The sequence below is a fragment of the Syngnathus acus genome, chromosome 8 (assembly GCF_901709675.1).
Source record: "Syngnathus acus chromosome 8, fSynAcu1.2, whole genome shotgun sequence".
In the NCBI taxonomy this organism is placed as follows: domain Eukaryota; kingdom Metazoa; phylum Chordata; class Actinopteri; order Syngnathiformes; family Syngnathidae; genus Syngnathus; species Syngnathus acus.
The window spans coordinates 9,912,060-9,929,378 of record NC_051093.1 but is presented as its reverse complement, the minus strand read 5'-3'; the positions used below and the strand labels follow the sequence as shown (position 1 = coordinate 9,929,378).

The following is a 17,319-nucleotide window of genomic DNA, read 5'->3' as shown; positions in this document are numbered from 1 at the left end:
TGCCAAGTCGCACTTGGAGACACAGGAAGATGTCTTTCAGTCATTTCAAGAGAAACACTTTCTACACATCTTGAACTCCGCTTAATCCCTCTCTGCCTTTCCGAGGCAATCGTACCGCACCTCAGAGACCCGCGACGAGGCGTCATTCCCAAAGTCCAAAACAAAAACGTCGTCAATCAGAGCCTCTCCTCTGCTGGTTGTACTCTTCGGCTGACTCGCAGCACTAATATTGGCCTTAACCTCGTTCCCGCCCCGCATACGGACGGACGGACCCTTGCACACAGCCCCTTATCTCTGAGCCAGTCAGTCGAGCGCTTGCTACACTTCTACAAACAGCGCAGAGCCCCCCCCCCCCCCCCCACACACACACACATGAACGCTCTCAAAGGGAATGATGCAACTTGTGTTCGCCTTGTTCAAGCCATTTATTTTTGTAGTGCAGTTAGTTTTCTTTCCGGAAGCATTGCAAAGAAATTTCAAAAATGCTTCTTTTTTTCTCCCCCCCCCTCAAGACTTATTCACCTTAGCGGGATGTTTGGGTACATGTGACAGACTAACAAAATGAACCACTGCTATTATAATGACCATGCACTTCAACCGGCAGTCTGACCTTTTCACTGCACCTCAAGACAGGAAGAAGACAAAAAGTGTGTGTGTGTGTGTGTGTGTGTGCGTGTGCGCGTGTGTGTGTGTGTCCCCACCGACGTGCAATATAAGCCACAACAGACTGTCCCTTCCTTCCTTCCTTCCTTCCTTCCTTCCTTCCTTCCTTCCTTCCTTCCTTCCTTCCTTCCGTCCATGCTCCCTACTGATGGAGAAAAGAACCACAACCTGCAGCACCGCAGACTGCCACTAAATACTGTCAACCCCTCTGGCTGCCAATGTGTGTGTGTGTGTAAAGAGAAGGCATCAAACCAAAACAAGACCTGTTTTTACTACCCCCCCCCCCTTCTTTGTCTTCTCGTTTGGCCCAAATGAATGAAGTCCATGTGAAAGACCTGGTCTGATCTAGCACTTAAGAGGAGTTTGCCCCGCCCAGACCCACTGTGCCCCACCCCCTTCAAGGAGAATGACTGACTTCAAACTTAACACGAATGTGAAGATGTCCGTGGGGGCCCAGAATGAACATGGTAGCAGGAGAATGATGGTGGGAGGGGGCAGCCGGGAGTTTTCTTTTTTTTTTCTTTTTTCCCCCCGCCTTGTTTTCTGGAGAGGCGTGTTGTACTGGCGTCATGGGAGGCCAGCCAGCCGGCGTCCTGGCGTGGCCGCTGAGTGCCTGCCTGCCTGCCTGCCTGCCTGCCTGCCTGCTTGCACTCTGCAAGCAGACCTCAACTGCCTCCCTCTGTCTCTCCCCCCCACCTCTGCCGCCACCCCCAATTTCCCTTCTCTTCCTCCAGTTGGAGAGCAGCCTGCCTGTATTCCGTGTATTACTACTATTCTACTACAACTACTACTACTTCTATAACTACTACTACTGCTGCCCTCAGCAACCTCCACTTCCACTCTGAGATGGAGGCATTATTATGATTTTTTTTTTTTTATATAACTCACATGTTACTGTTGTTTGCTGTTACTCTTTGTTTCATTGCGGATTGATGATCTCATGGCTTTATGCAGTGTTCAGCCCCTCACTCCCATCAAAACGGACGACTTGTAAACACGTGAGCCCGCTTCCTGTGTCCGTCCAGCGAGGATGAGTGGGTGGTGGTAGTGGGGGGGGGTCCTCCCTCAGCATATGACGCACTCACGCACGCACGCACACTCCGCCACACACTGGTGCTTTCTGTTTCACCTCTGGGAGCACTCAGTTCTACTTGGAGCCACCTCCACTGAGACGCAGCCTTCCATTTCTATGCAAAGAACAAGGAGGTGTGAACTCGCAGCCATTGACAAGCCCCGCCCCCAGCCATCCCTCTCCGTCTGCCAAACGTCACCACTCCATTTGCCACCTTTACTCCCAAGGCAGCTTCCCGTCAAAAAGACCACCTGGACGCCCACTCGCGCTTGAGAACCTTCTTCAGACTCGTGCCAACTGACATCCAAATATCACGATCATGTGACGACGCCTCCTCACTTCATGGTGGGAGGAGGAGGAGGAGGAGGAGGAGCCGCCCACGCTGCTCTTTTTTTCATCATGAGAAGGCAGTTAGTTATGTGTCTGTGCACTGTTTATGGGTCACATCGGGTACATCTCTTTTAAAAACCAAAAAACAGGATTTGTTTTTGCATAAACATAAAAGAAAAGTACAAAAAAATGTTTTAGAGCTGTGCACTCCAAATCTGAGGTGTGTCTCCTGTTTTTCTGCAAGCTGTCGCCTTCTCACGCTGGAGCAATTTGCTCCTCCAGCCGGAGGGTGGAGCCAGCTTGAAACAGGAACACATCTCAAGTTCGGTACCAAGTCTTAAATTTCTTTTATTATTTCATTTGTTTCATGTGTGTTTTCGCTCTCTCTCTCTTTTTGAGTCACTTTTTAGACTGATCATTCAACAAAACAATCACTAATGCCTGTTTCTTTCTTTCTTTCTTTGGTGTGTGTGTATGTGTGCATTTTTACTCCACACTGGATTTGAATCAAGGAACGGGACAGTTAGAGCGGGTGAGCGGTATTTGCGGTTTGGTCTCAGATGCGCCTTGGAATTCTCGGCGCAGCACCAGCACTCAGAGCCCCGCCCACTTTTCCTCCCACTTAATCCCCCTCTTGTGTCGGAGGTCAAATGTGCTTTTGTTTTTTGAATGAAAAGTTAGTTGCACGAACTCAACGGTGACTGGAACAAAGAAACAAAATGAAGCGTCTCAATCATTGATCAGAAAAATGGGCTGGCTAAGAATCGGCTCCGCAACGCTCGATTTGAAGCGGGTTGGGCAAGTGTCATTCAACCAATGTTGTGTCTGTTTGGTTGGGGGCTTTTTTGAAGAAGTTTTTGTTTCTACAATTAACATGGCTGAAAAATATCTGACAGGGTTCCCTAGCCCTATTTTAAACAAATGCCTGGGTGGAATATGCACATGCTAGTTTACACACGTCACGGGTATGTGTGTGTTTGTGTGTGGCCCCTTGTACCCTCCCCAACATTGAAGAGATCCTTAACATATCAGAAGAATACAAAAATAATAACAACAAATACTTGAATCAAAAGAAGCGCCAATAATGTAATGTGAACACTTTTTCTAGGTTTTTTTGTTGTTTCCAAATCAAGAAATGTTGAAAAGGATTGACTTTGAAAAGGCAAAACAAACGTGTGTATGGATGTGTGTTGTGTGGGAGTGTCTGCACAAGGCTGCTTGTAGTGTAGGCCGGTGCGAGCATGTCGGCCATTTTGTTAGTAAACTCAGTATTGTTGTGACTCTAGCCTCTCTAGCGAGCGTTGCACTGAGTGTCCTCATCCAGCTAAACCCAACGACATGACACAAGTACCCGAGTGGGACAGTTCTCGTGTACGTGTTTACTCAAGGACTACAACAACAAAAAGCGGGAAAAAAAAATACGTGTGCGTATGTTGTTTTGTCTTCAATGTAATGTTTATCTACCTTTAGTGGCTTTCATTGTGGACAATAATCCAAGGAAAGTATGGGTCGTTGAGTATTGCACCAATTTTCAGACGACGGGGTGTCTGAAAAGTTCCAGGACTTGTGTAACAAACTATATTTTGCACTTGAGTGTCTGAGCAGAGGTCTGAGCATCTGACAGTTCCTGGCAGAGAAGGCTGTGAATTAGAAAATATCTTTTGTGGCACCATTCCTGGGATATTCCTGACGCAACTCGTAAAAACAGAAAAGAAAAAAAAATCCAGACGTATGTATAAAAAGAAAAGGACACAAAAAAAGGTATCTGTGGCCATCGAGGTTTGGTGGGGGGTAGAAGGACTTCTGCTGTCTGAGGTGCCTACCTATTATTATTTTTATTTTATTTTTTCTCTCTCTTTCTCACATTTCATTTCATTGTAAACGCCGGGCCACTGACAGTTTACAAAACACTTTTGTTTCCTTCTGGACTTCCAAAAGAATTAAACGATGGGAATGTCAGGGGGGGGGGAACGGTGTTTAAAAAAAAAAAAAAAAAAAGGATAAAAATGACAACAAAAAAAGAGGACAAATGCTTCCATTTTTCAAAGTGCAACCGAGAATGGCGATTTCTCGTGTTACTTTAAGAACTCTGGGATCGAACAGTGTTGTGTATCTGTTGGACTATCTGAAAAGCCTGTATGTTGTTTTTTGGTTGATTCTCTATATTTTTGACTTTATACAAAACAAAACAACAATGGAAAAAAGAAAAAAAAAAGACAATTGCTCACTATCTTGCACACCTGAAAAAGTGGATCTCGTCTCAGGAAGGCCAGGGTTCCAGAGTACCAACTCCACATCATTTTAATGTACATTTTGATGACAAATATTATTACGAACCATCTAAGCACTGAAAGTTATGGATTTGGAGAAGGAGGAGCAAATACCAGTCGTTTCTAAATCCGTAGCAGTTACGTAATAACCAAATAATGGACTTTAAATGACTATGGAGTGCTTTATATATCTATATAAAAATCTATATATTAAAATTGCTTTACATTTCAAAACAGAAAATGTGGATTGTTTAAAAAAAAAAGTCAGTGAATAAGATGCAAAATGCTGTTTAGTGTTTTTCTTTTTCTTGAGGTCCCATCCAGGAGCGTTGTGCATTATTCTCTTACCTTTTTCTTTTTTTTTTTATTGTGTGTGTGTGTGTGTGTCACATGAAACGATGAGTTTTTGCAGAACATTTGTTCGCACGGCAAAGGATGTTTGTGAAAACGAGGAGCTGGTTGTAAAGGAACACGAAACTATGCACAAGGGTCGGAGGATGGCCATTTCATGGCCTACACTGGCGTGGTTGATTTATTGGGGGGGGGGGCGGGGGTGTCCAGTATGCGTATTGTTCATTTGAATATGTTTGTCCCCTGGTTCCGATCGACCTAGCGTCAGTCACATCGCCATGCTGTGTATTCCTATAAACCAATGAGCGTCTCACTCTTTAGCACTGTGGGATTCCAGCCTGTCACCCTCAAGGTTTTTACGAGGATTCTTTTTTTTTTTTTCTTCAAAGGGGGGGGATCAGTGGGTGTTTGGAATTAGGGCTGCTTTTTCCGTGGGGGGGCGTATTAAGAGAAAAGAAATGTCTGTACTGAGATTTATTGATTTTCAAAGTCAGTGGCTTGTAATGTTTTATTTTGATTTTTCTCTGTGTATATCTTCTTCTCATAGAATGTGATTGTTCAAACGACATGCACCGAAAAACAAATGTTTTCATGAACTATGGAGCTTCTTTCAGATATGAATAAAATAGCGATTTTTCTCGGCTGTTTCAAAAAGATTTGTTCTTTTTCCATTCAGGCTTTGAGTTTGATGTGTCTGGGACAGGCATAGTAGTTTTCCTGCGACTGTCTCAAAAGGGTGTTAGCATGCAATGGAGAGGTGAGCTCCTCCTCCAGGGCGTTGTTCGGGGGGACTCCAGAGTTTTCCTCCTTCCTGCTCATTTCCTCATAAATAGGAACAGCAGCCGGCCCGGTGGGAGGAGGACGATCGGCCTTCACCTAAAAACCAAAATATTTCACGTGGCTAGAACGCAACTAGAGTGAGTCCCCATTTTGGTGATTATTCTTTGGGCCTACTCACACAATCTCCCAGAGCGAGCCACAAGAGCAAGATGAAAATGAGGACCGTCGCGGAAAAGATGGCCATGAGCAGAGGGGGGTAGAGGGAAGAGCACTGACACCCTGCACAAACAAACTCGCTGGGTGAATTCATGCCCAATTGGACCTCTGGAACGATGAAAAGGAACATCATGCTTACCTGAGGCCTCAACCAGCAAGAAGAGCTGAGTGGCAGAAACGCCCTCGTCCGGGTTTTCACACACGTACATTCCCGAGTCGCTTTGGTCTAAGTGCGACAGGTTGACCTTGAGCGCTGACGAGTTGCACCCACCCGAAAGGTTCAGACGGCTCTTGTAGTCGGGGTCCAGTTTGAGCTGGCCCCCTGGACCCAGGGACAGAAGGGTGCGCTGAGCGGAGCCTCGGCGGTGGTACAGGTGGAGAGTGGTCAGGTTGCCGCGTTCCTGCTGAAGGGGGCACGAGAGCTCCAGAGATTGCTTTCCTACCAGCTGCACGAAGCTCACATCTGCATTGACTGCACACACACACACACAAAATGACATAAGCCAAAATCTGACACTGAATTTAAAATGCTGCTCATTCTTACCCTCCAAGAGCCAAAGAGCCACAAGATAAAACACGATGCCGGTCTTCATCATCTTCCAACTAAAGCTCAGTCACAATGAGCCTCCCACCACATCCTGCGCTCACTTGATGTTGTTCTTTGCCACAAAGCAGGAAGAAACATCATGGCCGGAAGCAAGCCACTCTTATTATTCTTATGTACCTTCACTATTGGCTTTCACACTTAATAGTTAGATGAATAGACCACTTATTACTTTCCTAATGTTCTTCATTGCTTTTCACTACTCAAATGATCTATTTCAGAATGAATGAATAAGTGAATTATTTTACTAGTCCTGACGTAAAATGACAGCCATGTTTTGTACACTTTTATCATTTTATTATTATTATTATTATCAGAGAGTTATTCCAGGCACAGATGTGTGTGTGTGTGTGTGTGTGTGTGTGTGTGTGTGTGTGTGTGTGTGTGTGTGTGTGTGTGTGTGTGTGTGTGCGCCATGAGTGGCTGATAGGACTCAGGTGTGCAGTTCCAAGGTCACGTGACCTAATAAAAAGGTTCCCAGGTGAGGATTGTTCAAGTCGGCAGCTCTCGGTGCAGGCAGAGTGTTTGTGTCCAGAGGCCCGCAGCAATGGCGCCTTTACTCCTCGTTCTCGTCTTAGCAGGTGTGACCTCCACGCTGGCTAGCCTTGACCTTCTCTTCTCCAAAAAGAATCTGTTGGATTATCACCATAAAGAGCCCGAACGAGTTCCGGCCGACCAGCGGCGGCCCCTCAACACGGTGCGGGTGACCTGCCGTCCCGACTCCTTGGAGATCCTGATTCAAGCCGACCTGTTTGGCGCGGGGATGCCGGTCCACAGTTCCGAGGTGCGCCTCGGAACCGCGGAGCGTGAAAACACCCGTTGCGGCGCCACGCCGTCCTCCGATCAGGAGTACAAAATAGTGGTTGGCCTTCTGGACTGTGGCACCAAATATTGGGTAAGCTATTGGGTCAGTGTTTCTGAAGCGATTCCAATTTGTCTGACCAATGTTGTGTCCACAGATGACTGACGTGTCTCTGGTCTACACCAACCTGCTCATCTACACTCCGGCAGCCTCGCCCGATGGCCTGATCCGAATGGACGGGGCGGTCGTTCCGATCGAGTGTCACTACGCCAGGTAAGGAAGTGTGTGTGTGTGCGTGATGTGTTGCTATGAAGTGATTGAAATGTCGTGTTGGTGTTTAGGTGCTACAGTCTGTCCAGTTCTTCCATCATGCCCACCTGGATCCCCTTCATGGCCACACAAGCTGCAGTGGAAACTCTGGACTTTAAGCTCCGAATCATGACAAGTACGCCGCATCGGTCACGGCTTCCCTTTTGATAGCCTCCTCAAATGTCTTTCTGTTTTTTTGTTGTTGCTGTCAGACAATTGGCAGTACGAGAGGAGCGCCAACGTGTACTACCTGGGCGAGCCAATTCTCCTGGAGGCCTCGGTCCGCCGGGGCCATCACGTGGGCCTGCGAGTGTTCCTGAGCAGCTGCGTGGCCACGCTGCAGCCAAACATCCACTCTGTGCCCAGATATGTTTTCATCGAAGACGGGTGAGAAATCCAAATCACAATTCCGTTGACTTTATTGAGGCTGCTATGGAAACGACAAGTTGTATTGAACAGGTGCTTGTTGGATTCCAAGCTTCAGTCTTCCAAAGCTCGCTTCTTAGCGAGGACACAAGACGATAAGCTGCAATTGGTGATTGATGCCTTCAGGTTCCACGACGAAGACAGAGGAGAGGTGAGCCGTTGCCTCGGTTTGAAATGTGCATCTGCAGGCTGTAAAATGGCCGCCCGCCACACTTGTCTTCTATAGCTTTACATCACGTGCCTCCTGAACGCGGTGCCCGTCCACGATACGGAAGCGCCCAACAAAGCGTGTACTTTTGTCAACGGGAGGCAAGTGTCTGCTTCCATTTTGTACACTGTAAAGCAACAATATTTTCAAGAAGCACTTTTTCAGGTGGCGTTCGGTTGACGGCAACGACTACCTGTGCGGCTATTGCCAAAGTCAAGGCAAAGTTGGCAATGCTCACAGTCAGCCTGCCAAGTTTGGTCCTCGTGGTTTCGGCAAGCCAGCGAAACCACGAGCTGCTCAATTGAAGAGCAAACTTCCTGCCGGTGGTACGTTTCAATGTCCCACTTTGCAAGCGACTGCAATTTACTTGACTGTCTTGAGGGATTGTTGTTTTTTTTGTCCGCCAGGGTGGGAGCATCAGGCCAAAGTTGGTCCCGTGTTGGTTCTGCCCAAGCAGAAAAGTTGGACTATTCCTGAAGAGGAGCTGCCGCCAGTGCTTCAAAAGATGACTAGGCCTGCTCTGTACGGCAGCCAGTGGCAGAGCGGCCTCAAGCCTTTGAAAGGTGAGTGCCGCTCTCCAGAAGGAACTTCTACGTATCTCTGCTCAAGCTGCACGTCCTGCTTTAGAACCAGAGAAGGGGGTCATTCCTGGCCTGTTCACTGAAGACCTGCACCAGGATGACCTCACCTCTGACGGAAACGTCCACCTCATTGACGGCACAAGTGAAAACGACCTGAAAGGTACAAGAGATGCTTTAAAATGGGAGAACTGGTTCTTAATCTCTTTTTTCTGGTGCAGATGGTGATGATGATGAAGAAAGTAAAGTCCCTGAGCCAACACCCACCCTGCCAAGTGGACATGACTACTTCACTGAGCATCCTCAGGTGGATTTCACCCCTGTCTCCAACTTGACTGATGCCTCTGACAAATCTATGAAGGAGTCAAAGAGATAATAAAAGTTGCGATCAAACTTGATTTGTTTTGAATGGTGTCAGAATTTCTTTGGTCTGTGGGGCAGCTGTGCTTGAGCCCAATAAATTCTGCTGAGCAACACCAGCACTAAATGCTTCCAAATTGATAGTGCCTTACCCACTTCTGCTTTATATACATATCTCTTGCTAAGGCATTAGCATTGATTCTCTAATAGTAGAATGTCAAAAGTCCCAATGATGGTCACACACACACATCTGGGTGTGGTGAAATGTATCCTCTGCATTGAACCCATCCCCGTGTGATTTTAATCCATCCCCTGGGGGAGAGAGAGGGGAGCAGTGAGCAGCAGCGGTGCCGCGCACGGGAATCATTTTGGTGATCGAACCCCCCAATTCCAACCCTTAATGCTGAGTGCCAAGCAGGGAGGCAATGGCTCCCATTTTTATAAGCTTTGGTCGGCCGGGGTTTGAACCCACAACCTTCCAGTCTCAGGGCGGACACTCTACCACTAGGCCACTGAGCCAGTAACACTGCTGATTCTGAAAGGAAGCCTTTTGAGTTTCCTTCATTTGATCATGCGATGTCTGCTCAGTTTGGGTCACATGACTGAAGTTGGGAAACCCCGTTGGTAACCATTGACCTTTACATGATTGAGTGAGGAAATTAGGGAGTTGCGATTGAGCTATGAGCCCTGCCAAGTGACTAGTTTTGTTTTTGACATTTTTAGAATTGCCCATAGATGCTACAAGATGGCATTCAGTGAAGCTCCGCCCCAAACTGGTCTCCAGCCAATCAAGTGCCAACAAATCAATTGAGAATTGCTTACAGCTGCCTATCTCAGGTGACCTTAGTATTAATTGGACCGGCACGCCAATTCCGCTAACAGGAGAACGAAGGATGTTTGCCTCTGTTGGTCAGCGCACCACATTAGCAGCAAACACAATGCCGGCGGCCTTCTTCTGTCTCTCGCTGCTCCTGTCGTCTTGCGCGGCCATTCGGACTTTGAAGGAAGGGCCCATGATTGACAAAGACGGGAGGGAGTACAAGTCCCCCGTGGTTGTGGTCGATACTGACGAAAGCCCATCCAACCCGTTGCCTCCCGTGCTGGTGACGTGCACCCCGTCGTCAATGATCATCCAGGTGAAGACTGACATGTACGGACCGACGATATCTCCAGAGGAGCTTTTCCTGGGCGAGGAGTTTTTGGGCCTCGGACAGTGCCAGGCTTTTGCTGCTAGTGACTCTGAGCTGGTTATCAAGGCTGGACTCCAGCAATGTGGCACCCAGCTAACAGTAAGTATCTCACGCGCATACCGAGGGCCAGATAAAAGGACTAAATGTGTCCTTTTTTTTTTTTTTCTACCAGTTGAATGTTGGCAGTCACATGTGGCTTGAGGCGTTCTATTTACAGGACTGCAGTTTATTTTCACAATGGCCCCTGTGGTGTGAAAACATCCTGGTTTTTTTTACTAACCTGACACTTTTGCCTCTACGTAATTGGAACAGAGCCTATGTGCCCAAAAAGAGTTCCCATAAAACCTTTTCCATCTGCAGATATCTGAAGACTCCTTGATCTACTCAAACCAGCTGACCTTTTCACCTGTTCCCTATCATCATGACGTCACAAGGAAGACCCAACGTGTAGTGCCCGTGTCTTGTCACTACAAAAGGTGACACTAGTGACTCTCCTACATATTGTAGTGTATGCGTCAATGAACACTAGGACTCATTATTGTCCAAATCTGCATTTCTGCTCAAAGTACCAGAAATGTATTCAAAGTCTGCTTTATTGTCAATTTCTTCACATGCCAAGACACACAAAGAAAATTCAAATACGTCTTCTATTGTAAGTGTGTATTGTGTTTGTACAGGACACACATTGTGAGCAGTCCTCCTCAGGCGCCCCTTCAGATTCTCGCTACATCTCGCAAGACCCCGTCAGCAACCTCGGACTTCTCCTTGAAGCTGATGTCTGGTGAGAGCAGCGGCAGCTACCTTTTGTGTTGACTTTGCATGTTCAGCTTTGTGTCCTTGGTAGATGACTGGACAAGACTGAGGCTGTCCAATGTCTTCTACTTGGGAGGCATGCTCAACATGGAGGCGTCCTACACCAATCCCGGTCCGGAGCCCAGACGGCTCTTCGTTGCCGGCTGCGTGGCAACGCTGAGCCCAGAGGCATCATCCGTGCCGCGATACTTCCTCATTGAGAACGACGGGTAAGATGCAAAGTCTCAAGGAGGTCCACTGGTGTCAAAGTTGTCTCCCTCCCTTTCTCTCAGGTGTCTCGCAGACTCTAAACAGCCAGGATCTAGAGCACGCTTCCTGTCCCGGACCAGGGCGGATGTTCTGCGGCTGCAGCTGGATGCTTTCCTCTTTAACCGAGATGAAAGAAACACTGTGAGTTGCTTCGAGTGAAATGTCACCGTAGACATTTCCAACCTTTTTCTTTTTTTCAGCTTTTTCTAACATGCCGGCTGAAAGTCACCTCTGATATGTGGAGGAGCAGCCCTGTCAACAAGGCTTGCACTTATGTGAATACAAGGTAAGCGCCCTGAGCGTGTTTGTGTGAATGTGCTCAAAGTCCTTTCTCCATCAGATGGGAAAATGTTGACGGGAGCCCTGACGTGTGCCATTGCTGTGATGACACCTGCAGACAATATTCCCACAAGCATCTAAAACTTGATGGTAAAATGCAAACAAAGCCTCTGTAGCGAATAAATGTATTGACCCCATTTCCTTCTTTTGCAGGTACCAAGGTGTGTGATGTGATCAGTCTTGGCCCACTTGTGATTCTGCCCAAAAAGTAGGCAAGCAACAAGGTTGTCAATAAAATAGTTATTTTCACAACTATCTGTTTGGTTTTGTCCTCCCTCACTATTCCAAGAGCATGCATGTTGGCTGAAGAAGACCGCTTTTGCTTCCCGGGAAATTGCATCGAGACGAAAGTGAATCTGCAACGTCAATATCGTTGCAAACCACCTCATCGTCTTTCAGGCGCGACGCTATCGCCATCTTCTGGTCAGTCTGTGAAATGAGGAGGAGCGGTCGTGTTACGTGTCGTGCGGGACCAATGGGCAACTCTTACTTCAAGCACACTTTTTAAAAACGGTGTCCTTACATCCTGTTTCCAATTGCGACTTGCTGGCTGCAACTTCTTGACTCACTGGACGCATTCTGCTACATGGAAGAAAAAGCCCCATGCAGTCAGTCCCTGCAGGTAGATGACGTGGAGCCTGCATTCTTCCAAATTGGACATCAGCTTTTGCGTGGAAAGGATAAAGTTCCTTGATTGATGCAGGTGAGTGACAAGGCACCTTTGTTTATGTTGTATATGATATTGTAGTCCCCTCCCCAAGCAAAGTAGCTCACGGGAGCCCTCTTAGAATAAATATAGATGCATATTTAAAATCGTTTCTTTATTCAACTCGGTGACTCTGTCATATACTACTACCTCTATTGGTACAAAGTTATGATCATTACTGTATTTTTCATTATAGACGGCAGCTATTGCTTCAAAAATGTTTACTCCATCCACCGACGCACACTTTGAAATGACAATTCATAGAAGAAAATATAAAAGTGCTGTATAGTGAAAAATAGTACATCAAAATACTCCTAATAAACGGTACAGCAGAATCCATTCTCTTTAAATGTGCATTCAGTCATGTGTATGGAGTTCATATCTCATGTTATTTGTATACAGTCTGTTGAATTAAAAAAAAAAAAAAAGACTTCAGCAGATATTACTCATGAAATCTTGGAAACCTCATTCAGCATTAAAAAAACCCAATACGGTGCATTTGTATGTATAAAAGAGGTAATAGAAACAACCAATCATTTCTAACATTGCAATATCAAATTGAAAATGTCAACAATTAGTCAAAAGTCATCACACCTAATATTCGTGTGTCAAGTATTGAGTATTTCGGCCGCTGTTGGCATGAAGTGCTGTTCGTATCCCGATGCGTCTTGTTCCTCTTCTGATGAACTCCCAGCGTCATCCACTCCGCTTAAATCCTTTCCCTCCGCCGAGTCAACCATTTTGCTGTACTGCTCTTTGCCATATTGTCTTTGCCTTGTACATCCTGCTGGGTTTGTGTGCTCTTCAGGGAGGCACTTGTGTTCACATACAGGTGGCTGGGTGAGCACTATCTCTAACGTAGACATGGTAGGATGTGCTTCATAGATGGGGACGCTGATCCAAGCCAAGGCCTCATTGGCCTGCTTGGCCTGCAGTCACACAGTTAGTTAAGACATTTTCTGTTCTAGCCTTTACTGTGTGTTATAGAATTCAACTCACCTGATACTGGAGCATTTGGAAGATGGTGCTATTGTACGGATCTGGTACGTTCTCGTTTATACACAGACACGTCTTGCTTGATCCTTGATGCAAACTGTCATACAAGCATGCTATGTTAGTGACGTTGAAACGGGAACAAGCATTAGCATCAGACAAAATAATCTCATATCTCACCTGTATAAAGCAAAAAGACAGCACATTATGACCAAGAGACAGAGCAGGGGGGCAAATATGTGTGCTGACAAATAGAAAGAAGGGGATGGATGATGAGATATATATATACGTATCTATATATATATATATTTTCATCAGAAGGCTCATTGTGAGAAAATAGTTACATTTTGATTGCAACACAAGATGCTCAGGTTGCTTTGTGACGAAACTGGTGGTGACGTTGGCTCCTGGCCCAGCTTCAGTCACAGCCTTGATCCACACTTGACACTCCTGATTGGGCTTGAGATTGGCCAGCTCAAACGTCTTATTTTCTCTCTGATGGGAAGCGCTCACGTTGTACACGGCTGTAAAGCAAAGTAGGTTGCTTGAAATCAGGTCAAGGATCATTGGATTTCAAGGATTGCACGTTTGCACTTTACCCATTTGTCCATGAACGCCGATTTGGTAATAGAGGATCTGCCCGTTCTGTTCCGTCAGCACTGCAGGCTCCCAAAACAGTGTCGCATGCGTCGCAGCAATGGTAATGACTTTAAATGAACGCACTTTGGCGGGAACTGAAAAGAGACCATTCATCGTGACGATTTTTAGGAGGGAATAATAACTGGATGGATGGATGGATGGATGGATGGATGGATGGATACCTACTTCCATGACAAGAATATCCAATCGCAGATGAAATAAGACGGCTTTCTTGATTGCTCGTAACAGCGAACAGTGACACCTGGTAGGCTCTGTATTTTTCAAAATGACCTGTAAACGCAGTCAAAGGCCATGATGAAAACTATGTAGCAATGACATTAGCGTCAAAAGTAGCCAAAGAAAACCAACCTGTAAATGTAAGTGTAGTACAGCTTTTATTGACTCTGATCCAATCAAATCCTTTGCCCAGAGGACTTCCTGCTTGTTTGTATTGCACCACATATTCCTTAAATGATTTGGCATCAGGGAGATGAGATGGAAGATTCCACGAGACGGTGAGGTTCGCCATATTCATCCTGACATCGATAGGGTGCTCGCTTGTCACTTTACCTAAAAAAAAAAAAAAAAATCCTCATCAGAGAAGAGCATTAGCTACAGCAGACATTTTTGACAATCTGGTCAAGTGATACCTGGCGTTGTTGGAATTGTGATGTAAGCGGGCAGAGTAGCACCATGGGCGTTGTAGGCTGATATAGCGGCCGACGATATGTTCTTTAGAGAGGAGTTGAGATAGCAATGCGGCCCGTCGCACACCAAGCGGTCCCTCGGCTCAGCGGCGGAAATATTCATTAGTACACTCGTGCCGTGTTTGGAGAACAGCTTGACTTCGTAGCCCAGAATGTGGCCACAAGCCTGCGATAGAGGAAGCTTCTGGGGAGGGGGGGGGGATAATGTCGCATGAGGCAAGACATATGACTATATTGAATTATATTTTCTGTTCACCTATAATTATTACAATGACTAAATTCTGTGTTGTCTACCTTCCAGGTCATAGCGCAGTCCAAATTTGTGGCAGGCACGCCGCAGTCCTTCCATACATCTATCTGTCCAGTGGGGGCTAAACAAAAAACCCCAGGTGTGCTCCAACCATTAGACGAGTGAATTTTTTGAAATGGTGACTTTGAAACCACCTCCCTCATAGGTAGGCTTACCTGTTTCAAGGCTGATTCTGTGAATTGCACTCCAGTCACTGCTCAAGCCCGTGGCACAGGAACAGCGAACCTGAATTTCATACACGATACCAGCCTCCACCAGGCCGTCAAAGTCGTAGCTGCCTTGCGCTCCAATTTCTTCCTACACCAAAAGTAAAAGGCATTGCTGGGTGAGCAAATATTTAGATTTGCACCTAACCCCTGAAAATCTATTTGGAAAATCCATGAGGATTTGCAGCCATTGACAGTTACACCTCATGCCAGCGTTTTTCTGCTTGAGTCCGAAATTGCACATCACACCCTCCCAAAGAGAGGTGCGGCTCATCGCAGATGGAACTCCAGGATATTTCCAAAGGATCTTGGGGGCTCGATGAAATTACAGGAGGCGACGGCTTCACTAAAGGCAGAGAGAAGACAGAAAAATGTCAACTCAAAAGAAATACTGTCACTATATTTCCAGGACTCACTAATGTCTCCTGTGTCGAAAACAGCCACTTGAGATGTGGCAGAACCGTGTTTGTTGTCAGCCTTCACCCAAACTTGAAGTTCACTGTTCATGGAAAAGTGTTCCCGGCCGATCATCCCACTCAAACTGGCCCCAGTATCCACAAATTGCTCTCTGGAGAGGATATTTGGGGTTACTTTTTCCACCTCTGTCATTCGCTGGTCAGCAGCGTCATGTTGCTCTTACCTGCCGTCTGCTGTTTTCCAGTGGAGACTGGACTTTGTCGGAGGATCAATTCTGTGATTCCAATGACAGTAAATATCAACCCCGCAGCTGTCATGACATGGAATGTGGCACTTGGGTTTGGAAGGGGGCTCTGGAGGACCTAATGAACCCAAAAGAGTAAGTTTCAAAAAAAAAGAAGAAGTTCAAAGTTGCAATGCAGCAGAAAATAGAGCTCTGCCGGGCACTAACAGGAAATGAGCAGACGGTATATGATTTTTTCACAGCACGTTTGTCTCAATACGAGCGACAAGCTTAAGTGTGTGTGTGTGTGGGGGGGGGTCGCAAAAGAGCCTACCTGCAGCGGCAAAAGAAATTGCCATGTTGACTATTAAGATTGAGAAAAGCCATCTTGGAGCCATTACATTTGGATCAAGTCCTCATCTGCCTGTCAAAATAAACACATTGATACTCTGCTGTTACTCATCAAATAAATATGTAATAGTTGTGTCAACGAAAAATGTTGCTTACTGAAACCGTGTTTTTCGTGTATGTCAAAAGGAGGTATTCTGTCAGCCAGAGGTTCCACTGACTTGGCAGGCCTTGGGCAGATCCAGTATGTGCTGTCACAACTTGAAGGCACAGGTAAGTGTATTGCGTTGAAATATATGCAAATCAGTTGATATTGATTATGCCTCGATTAACACACAGCACAATTAGTTGCTGGACAAAAAGCAAAATAGTAATCAAATTCTTCTTTTAACTTTTTTAATTTAGTATTTGATTGTTGCAAAGAGACTCGTTTACACCATAGCAAGTGGTTAAGCACACTGTTACACAACTCAAGGTAGAATGACTTTGAATGTGACTATTACAGCATCGTGGTGGTTATACCTGTTATTTTCTCGAAGTTAATCATTTTTATCTTAATACTAAACAGAGTTCACACAGCGCTAAATGTGCATACTAAGCACAACATTTTCTTATTTCCTTTTCAAAAGTTCGATTGGTGTACTTCCAGTTCTTCATTTAAGCAAGTCTTGACCAGATTGACGACTGGCAGACCTCAGATGAAGCGGATTTTACAGGCACAAAGCAACTTAGTGTCGCTGAAATGTTGATCTTTTTACACAGCACGTGTCGAAAAGGTAACATTTTTAAGTGCGTTAAAATGACCCCCCCTCCCTACCCCCAATGACGTCACTTTACATTTCCGTTTACCGTAATCGAAAACCCAAACTTGCTGGGTGGAGACGTTCAGTGACTATACTTTGGAAGTTTCAGTCTAAAATCAGAATACGCGTGATGAATAAGTATGATATACGTATATAGTAGCGTCGTACCTCATCTCCGATGAGAGCCCAGATGTGAACGAGCTCGCTTTCCGTCAAGCGTATGTTGTCGCGATGTCTCACGTGTTGAGCGGAAACAATGGACCGCCTCGCCCGCCAGCATATTGATGACGTAACCACCACGTGATACGGAAGTCAGTGCCTTCGCGTTCTGAGGCGTTTATAGTCGACGGCCCTTCAAGGATAAATGTTTTCCAACGCAAATATTTTGTGCTATAATGACATAATTC

General features: G+C 46.0%; 4 protein-coding genes across 8 annotated transcripts; 2 read left to right on the top strand and 2 right to left on the bottom strand.

The window, feature by feature from the left end:
* Positions 1-694: 694 nt before the first annotated feature.
* LOC119126228 (zona pellucida sperm-binding protein 3-like) lies at positions 695-8,985 on the top strand. The gene is made up of 11 exons (XM_037257364.1): positions 695-883; positions 6,623-7,181; positions 7,246-7,361; positions 7,430-7,533; positions 7,610-7,784; positions 7,857-7,974; positions 8,050-8,132; positions 8,197-8,357; positions 8,439-8,594; positions 8,659-8,772; positions 8,831-8,985. The coding sequence occupies exons 2-11, from the start codon at positions 6,834-6,836 to the stop codon at positions 8,983-8,985; spliced, it is 1,530 nt and encodes a 509-aa protein (XP_037113259.1). The 5' UTR covers positions 695-883; positions 6,623-6,833.
* LOC119125502 lies at positions 4,706-6,377 on the bottom strand. Its single transcript, XM_037256087.1, has 4 exons — positions 6,227-6,377; positions 5,822-6,154; positions 5,645-5,745; positions 4,706-5,562 (listed from the first exon to the last, which is right to left on the bottom strand). Exons 1-4 carry the CDS (start codon positions 6,276-6,278, stop codon positions 5,359-5,361), a joined length of 690 nt encoding a protein of 229 aa, XP_037111982.1. The 5' UTR covers positions 6,279-6,377; the 3' UTR covers positions 4,706-5,358.
* Positions 8,986-9,869: 884 nt separating the features above from the next.
* Positions 9,870-11,812, top strand: LOC119126227 (zona pellucida sperm-binding protein 3-like). The gene is made up of 8 exons (XM_037257363.1): positions 9,870-10,258; positions 10,520-10,635; positions 10,837-10,940; positions 11,004-11,181; positions 11,245-11,362; positions 11,422-11,507; positions 11,562-11,650; positions 11,714-11,812. The coding sequence occupies exons 1-8, from the start codon at positions 9,908-9,910 to the stop codon at positions 11,770-11,772; spliced, it is 1,101 nt and encodes a 366-aa protein (XP_037113258.1). The 5' UTR covers positions 9,870-9,907; the 3' UTR covers positions 11,773-11,812.
* Positions 11,813-12,360: 548 nt separating this feature from the next.
* On the bottom strand, positions 12,361-17,194 carry il12rb2l (interleukin 12 receptor, beta 2a, like). Of its 5 annotated transcripts, none has more exons than XM_037255891.1 (16): positions 17,081-17,194; positions 16,269-16,369; positions 16,096-16,185; positions 15,762-15,909; positions 15,538-15,689; positions 15,325-15,467; positions 15,071-15,212; positions 14,900-14,976; positions 14,549-14,789; positions 14,268-14,468; positions 14,085-14,189; positions 13,859-13,993; positions 13,604-13,783; positions 13,440-13,503; positions 13,266-13,359; positions 12,361-13,195 (listed from the first exon to the last, which is right to left on the bottom strand). In XM_037255891.1, exons 3-16 carry the CDS (start codon positions 16,157-16,159, stop codon positions 12,875-12,877), a joined length of 2,067 nt encoding a protein of 688 aa, XP_037111786.1. In that variant the 5' UTR covers positions 16,160-16,185; positions 16,269-16,369; positions 17,081-17,194; the 3' UTR covers positions 12,361-12,874. The 5 variants fall into 5 exon arrangements, with proteins under 5 accessions (XP_037111786.1, XP_037111790.1, XP_037111789.1 ...); XM_037255895.1 differs by having other exon boundaries at positions 14,268-14,462; XM_037255894.1 differs by having other exon boundaries at positions 14,549-14,786.
* Between the last annotated feature and the right edge of the window lie 125 nt (positions 17,195-17,319).